The sequence below is a fragment of the Pelodiscus sinensis genome, chromosome 1, assembly GCF_049634645.1.
Source record: "Pelodiscus sinensis isolate JC-2024 chromosome 1, ASM4963464v1, whole genome shotgun sequence".
In the NCBI taxonomy this organism is placed as follows: Eukaryota; Metazoa; Chordata; order Testudines; family Trionychidae; genus Pelodiscus; species Pelodiscus sinensis.
In genome coordinates this window covers 106,544,069-106,556,681 of record NC_134711.1, presented here as the reverse complement: position 1 = coordinate 106,556,681, position 12,613 = coordinate 106,544,069, and the positions used below count along the sequence as shown (strand labels likewise).

At 42.0% G+C, this 12,613-nt stretch overlaps 1 protein-coding gene across 10 annotated transcripts in view; it reads right to left on the bottom strand.

The window, feature by feature from the left end:
• Positions 1-2,172: 2,172 nt before the first annotated feature.
• CAPRIN2 (caprin family member 2) overlaps positions 2,173-12,613 on the bottom strand; it is a 79,458-nt gene continuing 69,017 nt past the window's right edge. For 5 of the 10 annotated variants that reach the window (XM_075940655.1, XM_075940633.1, XM_014579704.3 and 2 more), the window contains 4 exons: positions 8,896-9,075; positions 6,885-6,988; positions 5,010-5,076; positions 2,173-3,102 (listed from right to left, as the gene is read on the bottom strand). In XM_075940655.1, coding sequence (XP_075796770.1) covers positions 2,534-3,102; positions 5,010-5,076; positions 6,885-6,988; positions 8,896-9,075 — 920 coding nt within the window. In that variant the 3' untranslated portion in view covers positions 2,173-2,533. Of the gene's footprint in view, positions 3,103-3,643; positions 4,142-5,009; positions 5,077-6,884; positions 6,989-8,895; positions 9,076-12,613 lie in introns of those variants that run through there. The other 5 variants (XM_075940643.1, XM_014579705.3, XM_025190921.2 and 2 more) reach the window with 3 other exon arrangements.

Below are 12,613 nucleotides of genomic sequence, written 5' to 3'. Positions count from 1 at the left end.
GGCACACTAGCACCATTCCAGGGGACTCAACCAGCCTGACAGGTAGTCACAAGGCTACTCACTAGGTAGCCACTAGCTTTCTAACAACCATGCATGTGACACATGCACACCTAACCAGAATACAAGCAACAGTTATGAAAGAAGAGTACCAGTCTTTCCATGTTTGCTTACTGAACTTATATTTTCCCCCCAGAGCCAATTAAAAATGGGTAACAGCTGCTTTTATTGCTCTATAAATTGTAGAGCTTGTCCCTTAAATACACATACCAAGCTGCATATTTTACATCTCAATTGGGTCAAAGATCCTCACTGGAATCAAAGAAAACAGACCATGAAGCTTCAGTTAGAACAGAAATCTTTCCATATGGCCTACTTTGGATAAATGCTGTATTAAATAGTCTGTAATTTGGTGTAGACTTTACATTGCACTTTAAGCATTGCATTAGAAATGTACTGGTTGGACCTCCTTGGTCTGGCACTGTTGGTATCTGAGTGGTCCTGGATCCACAGAGTTTGTCGGACCAGAGGGGTCAAGGCTCCCCATCCTGTTGCCCCCACACTCCCCATCCTTCTGGCCCAGCCCCTGAAGCTAGCCAGCAAGGGTTCTCTGGTCCAGCCAGACAGTCGCTGGACCAGAGAATCCTGGATTGTCTGTGGCTGGAGGGTTTGAACTCAAACCACAAAGGGCTCACGGCTCTGCCACTACTGCATTGCCTGGCAGCTGCCTGGGGTTGCTGTGGCTATTTAAAGGGCTCACAGCTCCAGCCCCTGCTGAGGTAGTGCTGTGACTGGGGGCAGTGAACTATATAAATAAGATCCTGCTGCCTGAACCACTGCTTAGAAATCTAGTGGCACAGGCAGCAGGATATAAATAGAAATTGTCCAGATTAGAGATGTGAACTAGTCACACTTCCCACCCATTGCTGCCTCTTCCTCTCCCCCTCACTGCCACTTTCTGGCAGAGGGGGTGTTTCAAAGTGGCAGTGCTGCATGCAGCACAGGGCCAGCTGGGGACTCCACTGCTGCTTTGAAACACAGGGAGCATGGGACCGGTGGGGGACTGCTTGAGTCCCCCACTGGCCCTGTACTCCCCGCAGCCCTTTCACCTTTGAAGTGAGACAGCCCGGGGCTGTTGCCACACTTAAGGCAGAAGCACCCTTATCAACTAATCAAATAGTCGATGCAATTTGCATTGACTATTCGATTAACCAATTAAACTTAACATCTCTAGGCCAGATCAAAGCATTAGGTGGGCTGGCCCCGGCTCCTGAGCAACATCTTGCACAACCCCAGTTTAGACTGTACTTAAATACTTTAGTTAACTTGACATGAGCAACCAATGCAGATGGAGCACTGGTTGAACACCTTTGATATACAGTAATATTACACTAAAAAGCTACCTAATGAACTGCTACAGGGATAAGTGAGACCAAATTAACTTAAGCTAAAGAAGGAATTAGATTTGCATATTAAGCATTATGAAATTTTAGATGCAAGTGGGAAAGATCCTGAGATACCTTTCAGTTTACACTTTTCCATCTGAACTGAAAGACATCCAAGTACTGTACACTTAGCAAGATTTAAAAGCAATCTTACCAAATAACCTTGGAGACGGTCAAGAGCTTTAAGAAAGCCCAAACGTGCTGCCAACTCAAGTGTGATTTTGGGTTATATACGAAATCCTCTACACAGCACTTAACCAGTGCTTTCAATACGAGGAATATGCAGAAGTGATGGAGGTCAGGAGGAACTGCTTTAAAATTAAGACTAGGCAGTGTATTAACTGGCTGTAAACTGAAAAGGATGAAGTGAACATCCATGGAAAAGCATAGAAAGATAGCTAGAGTACCTGGGACATTTAAAATAAGGTACATGTAAGAAAAGGTAACAGTGAATCAGGAGCAAGTTCTTAACTGAAACATCTAACAATACCAGTAACAGTAGTAAGCAAGCCCTCTCATTGATTCATTTAGCACTGGAAAGGACAAAAATCCTGAAAACACATCATTGACAAGAGGAAGAAACAATGGTCTTATCTAAAAAATTCACCATTTCTTAAAATTCAGGGTAAAGACTACATTTTCCTGTTAAAAATGCAATATACTTCATACCACAAGCTAGACCAGGTTTTTGGCTAGGAATTTTATCAATAAAAACCACTATCAAGATTAATACTAAAATGCATATTAATTTGTTTTATTGAGGCACAACAAGGCATTGTGAATAGCCCATACTTCGAGGCAATTATATCAGTAGTGTAGTAAGCTGGACATTAATACAGTTAAAGGATAAGTGCAAATAATATACATTCACAGCTTAACTAGCAAGGCTACATCACAATTGATAAAGTGCCAAATTAGTGCTGATTCAGAAACCGAATCCAGGATTTCACCTAGCAAACAGGACCACCATCTCCCACATAATGGAACCATATTTCTATGAAATTGGTATTAAGTGCAAAGCTACTTCTTCCTCTCCCCCCCCCCCCTCCACCAATTTGTTTGGAACAGCTTTTGTAAACATTGTACTGATTTCAGTCTTGATACAGGAGGTACCCTGAAAAGGTAGAGTATTTCCAGCTACTTCCATAGATAGCACCCCGATGCAGACGTAACCAGATCTGGTCCCCTTGGAAAAGCTGTAGGACAGCATGGTTGCTAGCTGTTTCATGGTCTGGAGCCCCATCATTAGCATATGCAGACACAAGGACTTCTTCATTCTTCATAAGGTTTACATATAGTGGAACATTCACCGCTAGCTTCAGCATGTGGAAGATGAAGACATAGGTTCCATTCACTGGACAATTAAACCTACCAAGCTGAATATCAAAAGTTTCTCCAAGGTTATTCAGCAGAAGGTCAAATACGATGGGCTGATCTAGAGTTCCAGGGGCCAAGTTAGATGTTCTAGCAGCAGAAAAGGCAACTCTCATCTGCTGTGGGAGGGGATAAACGTGCACTGGTAGTATGGTAGCAGCTTGGCTTGTCACCGGCATATCAACAGGGGTGATGCTGCGCGAGTCTCCCTGCCCAGAGTCCCCACTGTTAAAGGTTTCATTGTCTCGTTCTGGACTGCTCACCTGAGAAGAATCACTCCATCCTGCTGTTAAAGATCATTAGCAACAATAAATGATTCTTAGAATTGGACAGAATGATATATTTCAAAGTACAGGTTTAAGGTTAAGACCTGAAAGTTTATGGGGTTTTTTGCATGCAGGTTTATTGTGTGTATATATATATATATATATATATATATATATATATATATATATATATATATATGTAAGCATACTGCAATTACTAAAATAATAGTCAAAGGAGCCTTGTGAGAACAAACAACTTTATTCATTGTCAAAACTACCTTGCAAAATAAAAGATTCTTCATTGTCACTATTCTTTCTCCACATCCTAAAGGATATATGACTGCAGCTATACATACAGCTTTAGCTGAACTGTGTGTCATGTATGTCTAATTCCAAAGACCACACCAACTCTAAGATTGTCAGTAGGGGTGTTTATTTTTACTGATTAGCTGAAGGTCTTATGGTGACCAATTGGAGGTTTAAGGTTTCAGAAGCACCTCAAGCTTTCAGGAGATATGAAAGCTAAGTTAGGTTCAATAATCTGAAAGCAGTCTTACTGTGTCCTGACTGCTTACTCTAGACAATAAGGAATGGAGTACTACTATCAAGGTCATTAATGCCTTAATCTGAATTGAGCCATTTTCAAGTGGCTTTCTACCCCCCACCACAAAAAAGTAAAAAGCTACATTAACGGTTCATTCAAGTGCCCGAGTTTTTAGATGAAGTACACTACTACAACATTCCATTAAAATAATATTAGTGGGTATCTTAAACTGAAGTCACCTCAAATGTTCAAGGCAAGTTCTGTTTTTCCTACAAACAGACCTTAAAACATTAGTATATGTAATAGAGAAACACAAAGTTATATCAACTCCATTGGTAACTGACTGAAGTATTATCTGTCTGTCCTCTGCTACGAGATTGTTTTAGACTCTTCACTTCTCAGTCAGTCATCTGGTTTGCTCAGTTCCCTTCTTCTGAAGTACTCTCTACCATGTGTTACACCTCGAGTTCTAACTGATGAGCAATTTTCCTCCTGTCTATTTTCTCGTCTGTAACCTAAAACACAAGAACTCTTAAAAATTTCGTGATCAGATCTTAGTACTAAAAGTTGCTGACACAAGATTGGCTTTCCTGTAACTTTAAAACCAAAATTTTGTTTTAAAAAGTAAACAAGTTAAGGTTTTGGTTTGCAACTCACTCCCTTACTTATTCTATGCTGAGCAATAAACCACAGACCCTCTTTTACACTCATAGGAGGCTAATTTTCCCCACACTCCATAATGTCTTAATTGGCAATTTTTCTGATACATAATATGCTATTAGTACTCAGATTTCAATATCAGTAATTTCAAGATCTCTTTAGTGATTATATTCCAACCTGGAAGTTATGCTGCCTCTACAATATAACAGCTTCATACTGAAACCTATTAGACATAAGTGTAACCTTGCCCCAAGTTTTTGGAACCCATATATTCGCTAGATAGATAGGTTACCTATAGACAAGGGTTAAAATAAGAGGAGTAGCTATATATACTTAGCTGGCTAAAGACTTAAGTGAAATAGCATTAGCTACCAGATACAGGATGCAAGATTCACACCCTGTGTATATCTCTGTTCATATTACTAAATTTTCTCTACTTCTGTTCATGCTGCAGACTTGGAGCTATGGGAGACTAATTCTGACAGATCTAATTAACTATTCTAATGGCCAAATCTTTAGTACTTGCAGTGTTTTAACAACTAGGAAGGACTTAAATTGGAGATCCCAAAGTTTACTGCTCAATTTGAAAAGGATTTACACTTGGAAACAGCAGAAGATTGATCTAAGTTATTTGCAACCCCAATGCCTTCACCATTACTATTCAGAATATAATTGTATTTCAATATTTTATGTACATGGTTGAGGATATCACGTTAGTCCTACCTCTTGAGTTTGCTCGAGGACCACTCGTTACTCCTCCTCGTTTATAGCACTGCTGGTAATTAACATCCTGTAAGAAACAAAAGTACTAGATTAGTTAAAACAGGAGTATTATGAATATAACTGCCAAACAGAAAGTTAGCATTCTGTAATTCAGGCTATTCACTCTAGTACACTTAGTTTGCTTAGAGAGTTAATCAGTATATGATGGAGAATTTTTATTTTTGATGTACAAAATATGATAATTAATTGCTTTCTGTATGTCCAGAGACTACATCAATATTGATCAACTTCCTATTTGTGGAATTCCAGCCATTCATTCTCCTTCCTTAGATACTGCTGTAGTCTTGAAACTTAACACAAGTGCTGAACCAGTTAGAAAAAAAGAACACATTTCAGAGCACAGGAGCCTCTTATTTACCACTATGCACCTTCAGCAAACCCCCCTTGTCATGTTAGCCTGAGCATCCCAGACATCAGGAGTTTGAATAACTTCTAATTAGCCAGGATTCAAACCACATGAGGATTTAAAATTGATTATAGTATTTCTATTTGCAGTTCAGTGTAAGTCAAACTAGTGTCATTTGAAAAAACTCCATATGAGTAGTGCTATTTAATATGACCATTCAATCAGTGGTAGCCCCCGGTATATCATACTCCAATAATCCCATCTCAATATAACGAAACAAATAGTTGGGTAGTCTGTTACCAAGAGGAAGAAGAGGTTACTCACCTTTGGTGCAGTAACGATGGTTCTTTGAGGTGTGTCCCCGTGGGTGCTCCACGTCTGGCGCCGGGACCAGCCCGACACCAGACGTGGAGCACCCACGGGGACTACCCGAAGAAGAACCTTAATAACTATGTTTAGGTTGAGACAGTACTGGCTACTAGTGCTCACAGGAACCCAGAAGTAGAGAAGATACTGCTGGGGTAGGCAGAACTCCCAACACAGGGAGCACATGCATGCAGTAAATCCACCAGCCCTACCTACTTTGAACATCAGCCAACTTGCTTTCCCAATCCAGAGTAAAGTAAGAGGCATTGGGAAACACTAGCTAGAATTAAGATGACATTAAGGGCTCTACAGTCCAAACTATTGTTTTCCTACATACAACGCTGAGGACAATAGATGCCTGTGGTAAACTGTCAGAGTGGCTATCTAATGCAACTAGGAATATAAAAGTCACATTTAAAACATTTAACCAGTTAAACCTATAGCTTAACCAGGCCACCTGGCAGCACCCACAGTGGGCCCAGGTGGGCAGAAGCAGCCCCTGCCTGGCACTGCACAGGTCAGCTGGGTCCATCGAAGTAACAGCCCTTTGTCCATAGTATGCTGCCAGCCAAGGGTCAGCTCCACCTTGGTCAGGTGAGGTGCCTATTAACTGTAAGCATCATATGATAAGGTAACCCGTTCATGGTTTATATCACTAAATGCAACCTTCTGAAAAATGGAAATAAGCAGGTTTTCCTCCTCCCAAAGGATGTGAAATGAGCAAAATCTTGATTAATAATTTTTATGACAACAGCAGCTAACCCGCTAGGAGAGAACAAAGCATTCAATGTATACTATCCTTATGTCTAAAAAAGTTCTCTACAGTATCCTGTTTGTGTTTTGTCAGAGGCAAGCTTCAGGTCTAAACCCAGCTATCAACCAAGATTTTTTTTTATATATATAATATAAAAAATAAAATAATCTGATTTCTACCAACTAAAGAACTTAGAGCTCTCTGAAACACCAGTCAACTTAAAAATAGCACTGTGTGCTGTATCAACTTTTGTATTATGAAATTTGAACTTACTTCCTAGTTTGTAGCCAAAAAACTTATCATCCCACAAAACAGGACACATGAAAGCTACAAGAAAATAAATCCTCACCCTTTGAGAATATGACATTCCAGGGTAATCTCTATTAGGAAACTGCATCTGGCCATAGTTGCCATTAGGTATTGATGGGGATCCTCTATAAGCATCAAAACCTGCTTGAAATAAAATTAAAATGTCAGTCAGTTATTGCCCGCATTCAAATAAGAATTTCCCTTTGGGAATTTTCAGCATCGATTAAAAAAGTTTACAAAATGTGTACAAGTACAATTTATTCCATTTCAGAGAGGCTGTGTGTGCGCAATTCACAAGCATGGCAATCAGACATCTAAATTTATAGCTCATTAACAGTATTTTATTAGAACTCATTTATTCTGAACATGGTAGATGTCTGCAAGAACCTGACATTACATTAATGACGTTCTTTCTGAACTTACAAAAACAGCACCCAGACACAAGAGAGTGATATTAAGTATTAATTCAAATGGCTCTGTCATAAGAGTGACTAAGTACGTGGCTTGCATAAGATGCAGAACTTTAAAGCAATGCCTTTCAGAGATGTCAGATTTTAAGCCCAAATGCTTAAACAAATTGGAGGATCGGGCCACAAGAAATCTGATGAGGTTCAACAAGGACAAGCGTAGAGTCCTGCACTTGGGACGGAAGAATCCCAAGCATAGTTACAAGCTGGGGACCAACTGGTTAAGTAGTAGTTCTGCAGAAAAGGACCTGGGGGTTCCAGTGGATGAGAAGCTGCATATGAGTCAACAGTGTGCCCTTGTAGCAAAGAAGGCTAATGGCATATTAGGATGCATTAAGAGGAGCACTGCCAGCAGATCCAGAGATGTCATTATTCCCCTGTATTTGGTTTTGGTGAGGCCACATCTGGAGTAGTGTGTCCAGTTCTGGGCCCCCCCCACTACAAAAAGGTTGTGGACGCATTGGAGAGGGTTCAGCAGAGGGCAACCAAAATGATTAGGGGGCTGGAGCATATGGCTTATGCGGAGAGGCTGAGGGACTTGGGTCTGTTTAGTCTGCAGAAGCGAAGAGTGAGGGGGGATTTGATAGCAGCCTTCAACTTCCTGAAGGGAGGGTCCAAAGAGGATGGAGAGAGGCTGTTCTCAGTAGTGACAGATGGCAGAACAAGGAGCAATGGTCTCAAGTTGTGGTGGGAGAGGTCCAGGTTGGATATTAGGAAAAACTATTTCACTAGGAGGGTGGTGAAGCACTGGAATGGGTTACCTAGGGAAGTAGTGGAGTCTCCATCCCTAGAGGTGTTTAAGTCTCTGCTTGACAAAGCCCTGGCCGGGTTGATTTAGTTGGAATTGGTCCTGCCTAGAGCAGGGGCTGGACTTGATGACCTTGAGGTCTCTTCCAGTTCTATGGTTCTATGATTGCTCTACTTTGCCAAAAAAGAAAACTATTGTAATCAAACTAGTGACAAATTTACATGGAAATTTACTCATTTTAGCTCTTGCTACTACAAGAGGCCATTTGTAGTTATAGTGTGAACACAGTAAGCTACCAGTACCAGCAAAAATCAAAGCAGTAGCAGCAACTAACAGAAAATGAAGAAAAGTGTCAGGGTAGTCAAGATGACTTGCTTTTAGAAAATGAGGATTCAGACTCAACTTGATAGAAGCGTTACCTTTTTATAAACTTAGATTGAATGAAACCCACCTCGTCAAACTGTAGGACCATGCTCTATAGCAGAATTGTCAAATGTGGTACATTGACTAGAACTGCACCCTCCTCCCAAGCCCTCTCCTTCCAGTTCTCCCCTCTCCCAGTTCAAAGTATTCCTGTTTTAGAAGTGTCAAGAGGGGTCCAGAAGAGACTTGAGGGACTAGAGTGCCTTTGCTCCAACAGGCATGAAGTCACTGAAGCACCACATGGTTTATTCAGCATTTTATAGAAATTGGCAGAGGAGTATTTTGTGTTTCATATATGATGTTACACTTCCAATTTCAATGCTATTAGCTCTTCGGGTTCATTCATGGAAATATCCCCTCATAGCTAGAACTGATCTATTCACAGGGCACTGGTGAAATATGTGCAAGTATACCTTTGTATCCACCAGGAGAGCGATAGGAATTGGTCAGTGATCTCCCACCTCTTGCAGATCCTCTAACAGATCCACGACTATTCAGATACGGCTGAGTGGGTCTTGGGAAAACAGTCTGTGCTGGATAAAAGGCGAGGCTTCCATTGCTTACAGGAACAGCTCCATCAGATTGATAATTAACTGTTTAAGAAAATTAACAGGTTAGACAGTTCCGTGAATTATACCTGTAAGTTATTTCAGCATTGAAATCACTGATCAAAATTCTAAATCCACTACAATTTACAGAATTTCCTGTAGTAAGAAAAAAATGTTCCTCATTTCCTACAAGAAGTTTCTGTACAATTCACCACTGAACACAACTGATGCACAAGGCAGACATTGTTACAAGTAGTATCACTATCAAACCCCTCCACTTCCCAAAAGAATCTGGTTGACCCTGTTCTGGACAGATTCAAACCAGGTCTGTTTAAAGTGTCTCGCTATATACTCCTCCTGTGATAAGCCATGGCAAACTGAGTCTATATTGACATTTGCAAGTTTATTCAATGTTTTAAGCCAGCACAGTCCTGCTGTTAGGTGGCAAAACTAAAAAATAAATGTACTGTGGCTGCTGGACTCATACTACACTATGAATATTTCTGGCTCACAAGTGAGAGCTAGTTGTCTGATGCTCAGTCCAAATTAGAGTGAGGTGATGTTTCTGAGACTGGGTGCACCACATCTGGCTGTCTCTACTAACCTCCTCTGATGAAGGTTGTATTCCCCGTAGGGATGTTAACCGTTAACCATCAAGCCTAGCTCTTTAAAAGGGGCCACTGTAGGCAGGGGTACTCCAGCCAGGCTGGAGCAGCCCGTCTATAGTTAGGGAAAGGTAGTGCTCCAGCACAATTGGGCTGCAATTGAGCAAACCCTCCCACCCTGCTTAAAAATCAGTTGAGCAGGGACCAAGGGGGGCTGGAGTGCCAGCGTAGGCTCCCCAATGCTGGGGGTAAGAAGAGCCCTGAAGGCCAGATCCAAGCACTGCATCTGGCCTCAGGGCCTAAGATTCCCCACCCTTATTCTAAAGGGAATCAAATTTATGGGTGAGGAAGTTGTATATTCTAACTTTTTGTAATGTATGCAGGAGTGTCTTGAGCCTTGATAGATGCCTTTTCTATAAAACCCCAATAAGATTGTCAAGATTTCTACTTTTCAAAATAGACAAGACTGTCAGGTTGGGATATCCCTGTTTCAGACAGGATTAAGAACAAAGCTCTGCCCTTGGCTGAACATAGTATCTCAGAGGTCAAAGGCAACTGAATAGGCTTATCTGAATGCAAGGTTTGAATGACTTATTTATAAACCGACAAATCAGCAGTGTTGATTTCCTAAGCAACAGGCTCCTGATTTGCCTTTGCACCTAGTCATGCTTCTGTTTAGGTCTGAAATTTAAAAATCTTTAGGCTCAGATTTGACTTGGACTGGATTGGGGCTTGCTAGAAGATCCAGCCATGGACTGAGAACCTCCTTCTTAATTACAACTTAAACACAATACAGAGAATTGTTACTTTTATCTCCAAGAAAAAAGCCTTAAATTTATGGGAATTTTTTTTTTTTTTTAAAGGAACACAGTTTTCATAACATGGATCAAGTAATTTTGTTTTTCCATGTATCCTTCCATGAAAGTGAAATGTAAACGGTGGGAAAAGCTGCAACATTTAAGTTAGAGTTCTTAAAAGGCTTTCCTGTTTACCTTCTCTAATATCATTAGGGCATACAGTACTTGGTGCTGAGTAACTTTTAGTGTTATCATTGCTAGTTAGTACTGTGTGGTTTAAATTAAGGACTAGATAAGTCTCTGTACACTCAAAATGAATGTGAATTAAGAAGAACATAAAGTGATTGCTTTAGTATGAGATCTACCAGCTCAATGCTAACAGAATGGAACCCAGAGCCAAAAAATGAAAAACAATGCCCAAAGAACAATTTACCTGCAAGTACTCTCTCAATGCTAGCCACACCAGCATCACCATCAGAACTTGCACTTCTAGCAGGGGGCAGTGATCAATCCCCATACATCAAATTAGGGATTTTAAAAATATTAACTGTAACAGAAATTGTTACACTTAACCATGGTGCCCAGCTGCTAACTGGCACTCGGCCAGAGCAGCTCTTAACTAGTATGACCAATGCTTACTGGATAGCTCGGGATGGGCAATAAATTTGATTAGGGGCCACTCCAAGAATTTGGTCAAAGGCTGCACTCTTCCATTTTAATGGAGGACATGTAGGGTCTGTGATGGAGACTGGGTGCAATAAGGAGCTTATAGTAAGGGATTGGGTTGCACAAAAGGGTGTGGGGTCTGGGAGGGAGTTTGGTGAAGGAGGCAATTGTGACCTGGATTAGGAAACTAGGGTGCAGGGGTCTGGGTTGTGAACTTGGGCAAGAGGTGTTTGTGATCTGGGGAAGGAGACTAGGGTGCAGGAAAGGGTGGAGAGATTTGGCCTGTGACCAAGGGCAGGAGGTTGAGACTTGGGGCAGGAGACTGGGGTGCAGGATCTAGAATAGGATATGGGGCAGAGGATTTGGGTAACATGGGTTAGGGGACTGAGGGTTGGGGTGCTAGAGACAGGTTCTGACTGGGAGAGACTTACCTGACTCCCAACCAGAAGCCTTCTCAAGCTGCAGGGAACATGTGGTTTTTGAATAGCTATAAGCCAGGGTGGGGAGGGTGCTTCACAAGCTGCCTATTAACAGGCAGCTCCCACTGGCCAAAAACTGGCCAATAGGATTATGTGGGGGATGTTCAAACAGAGCCCGCCAAGTTCCCAATAGCCGCTTTTCTCAGCAGTGCATAGGGGTGGAGCAAACAGGGAGTCTGCTAGAGGCTCCCTGCCGCATCCATGGGCTGGATCTGGTTGCTTCACAGGCAAGATCCAGCCTGCAGAGAGTATTTTGCCCAGGCCTGTGATACCTGGTTAACCAGTTTCCCCATTTACATCCCTAGCTCAAATCCCTCTGAAGCAGTGGCAATTCAGAGCAAAAAATAGCTCTCCCCTCTCCACTGCTCCCAGGGCCTAACTACATCAGAGTAATTGAAGAGTTCTCCAAACAAGTATGCTACAAGAGTCAAACACTTGTTCCAAAAAGAAGGAAAATACATGCTTCATCCTGAAGCTAGAAGCCTCTATTTTCTATAGAAATGTAAGTTCTGAGGGTAGATGGAGATAACACTAGTAATATTACAGGTACAATATTAATATACCATCTGTACAGCACAGCTGCTCAAAGCAGTTGAACCCATTTCAAAAGTTACAAACAAATACAGCAGGAAGGCAGCGAAGGAGGAACAGAAGAGGTGGGCAGCGCGCACTAACTTCAAAGGCAGGAACACTGTGCGCCTCTCACCCATGCACAGCCTGACTGGACACTGCTTGAAATCTGTGGCACTTGGATGAGCCTGACACCAACAGTGGAGCACTCATGGGGACATCATTTGAAGGAATCCTGTTCCAAGCATGTGCTTTATGGCTGGATAGTGCTGCTGCTCTGGATCTCCTGATGTGGCCTGTGCCACACCTCAGGTGGCATCTTCCCCAGGGCTGGGAGGCATGAGACACCTCCCTGCCCCCATTCCTTGCGCCCCACGCTGTGTGGGCAGCAAGCAGATGCAGGCCCACCACAGACTCCCAGAGCACCCGCCCACTGCGCCACTCACAAAGTTCTTCTCCAACAGGC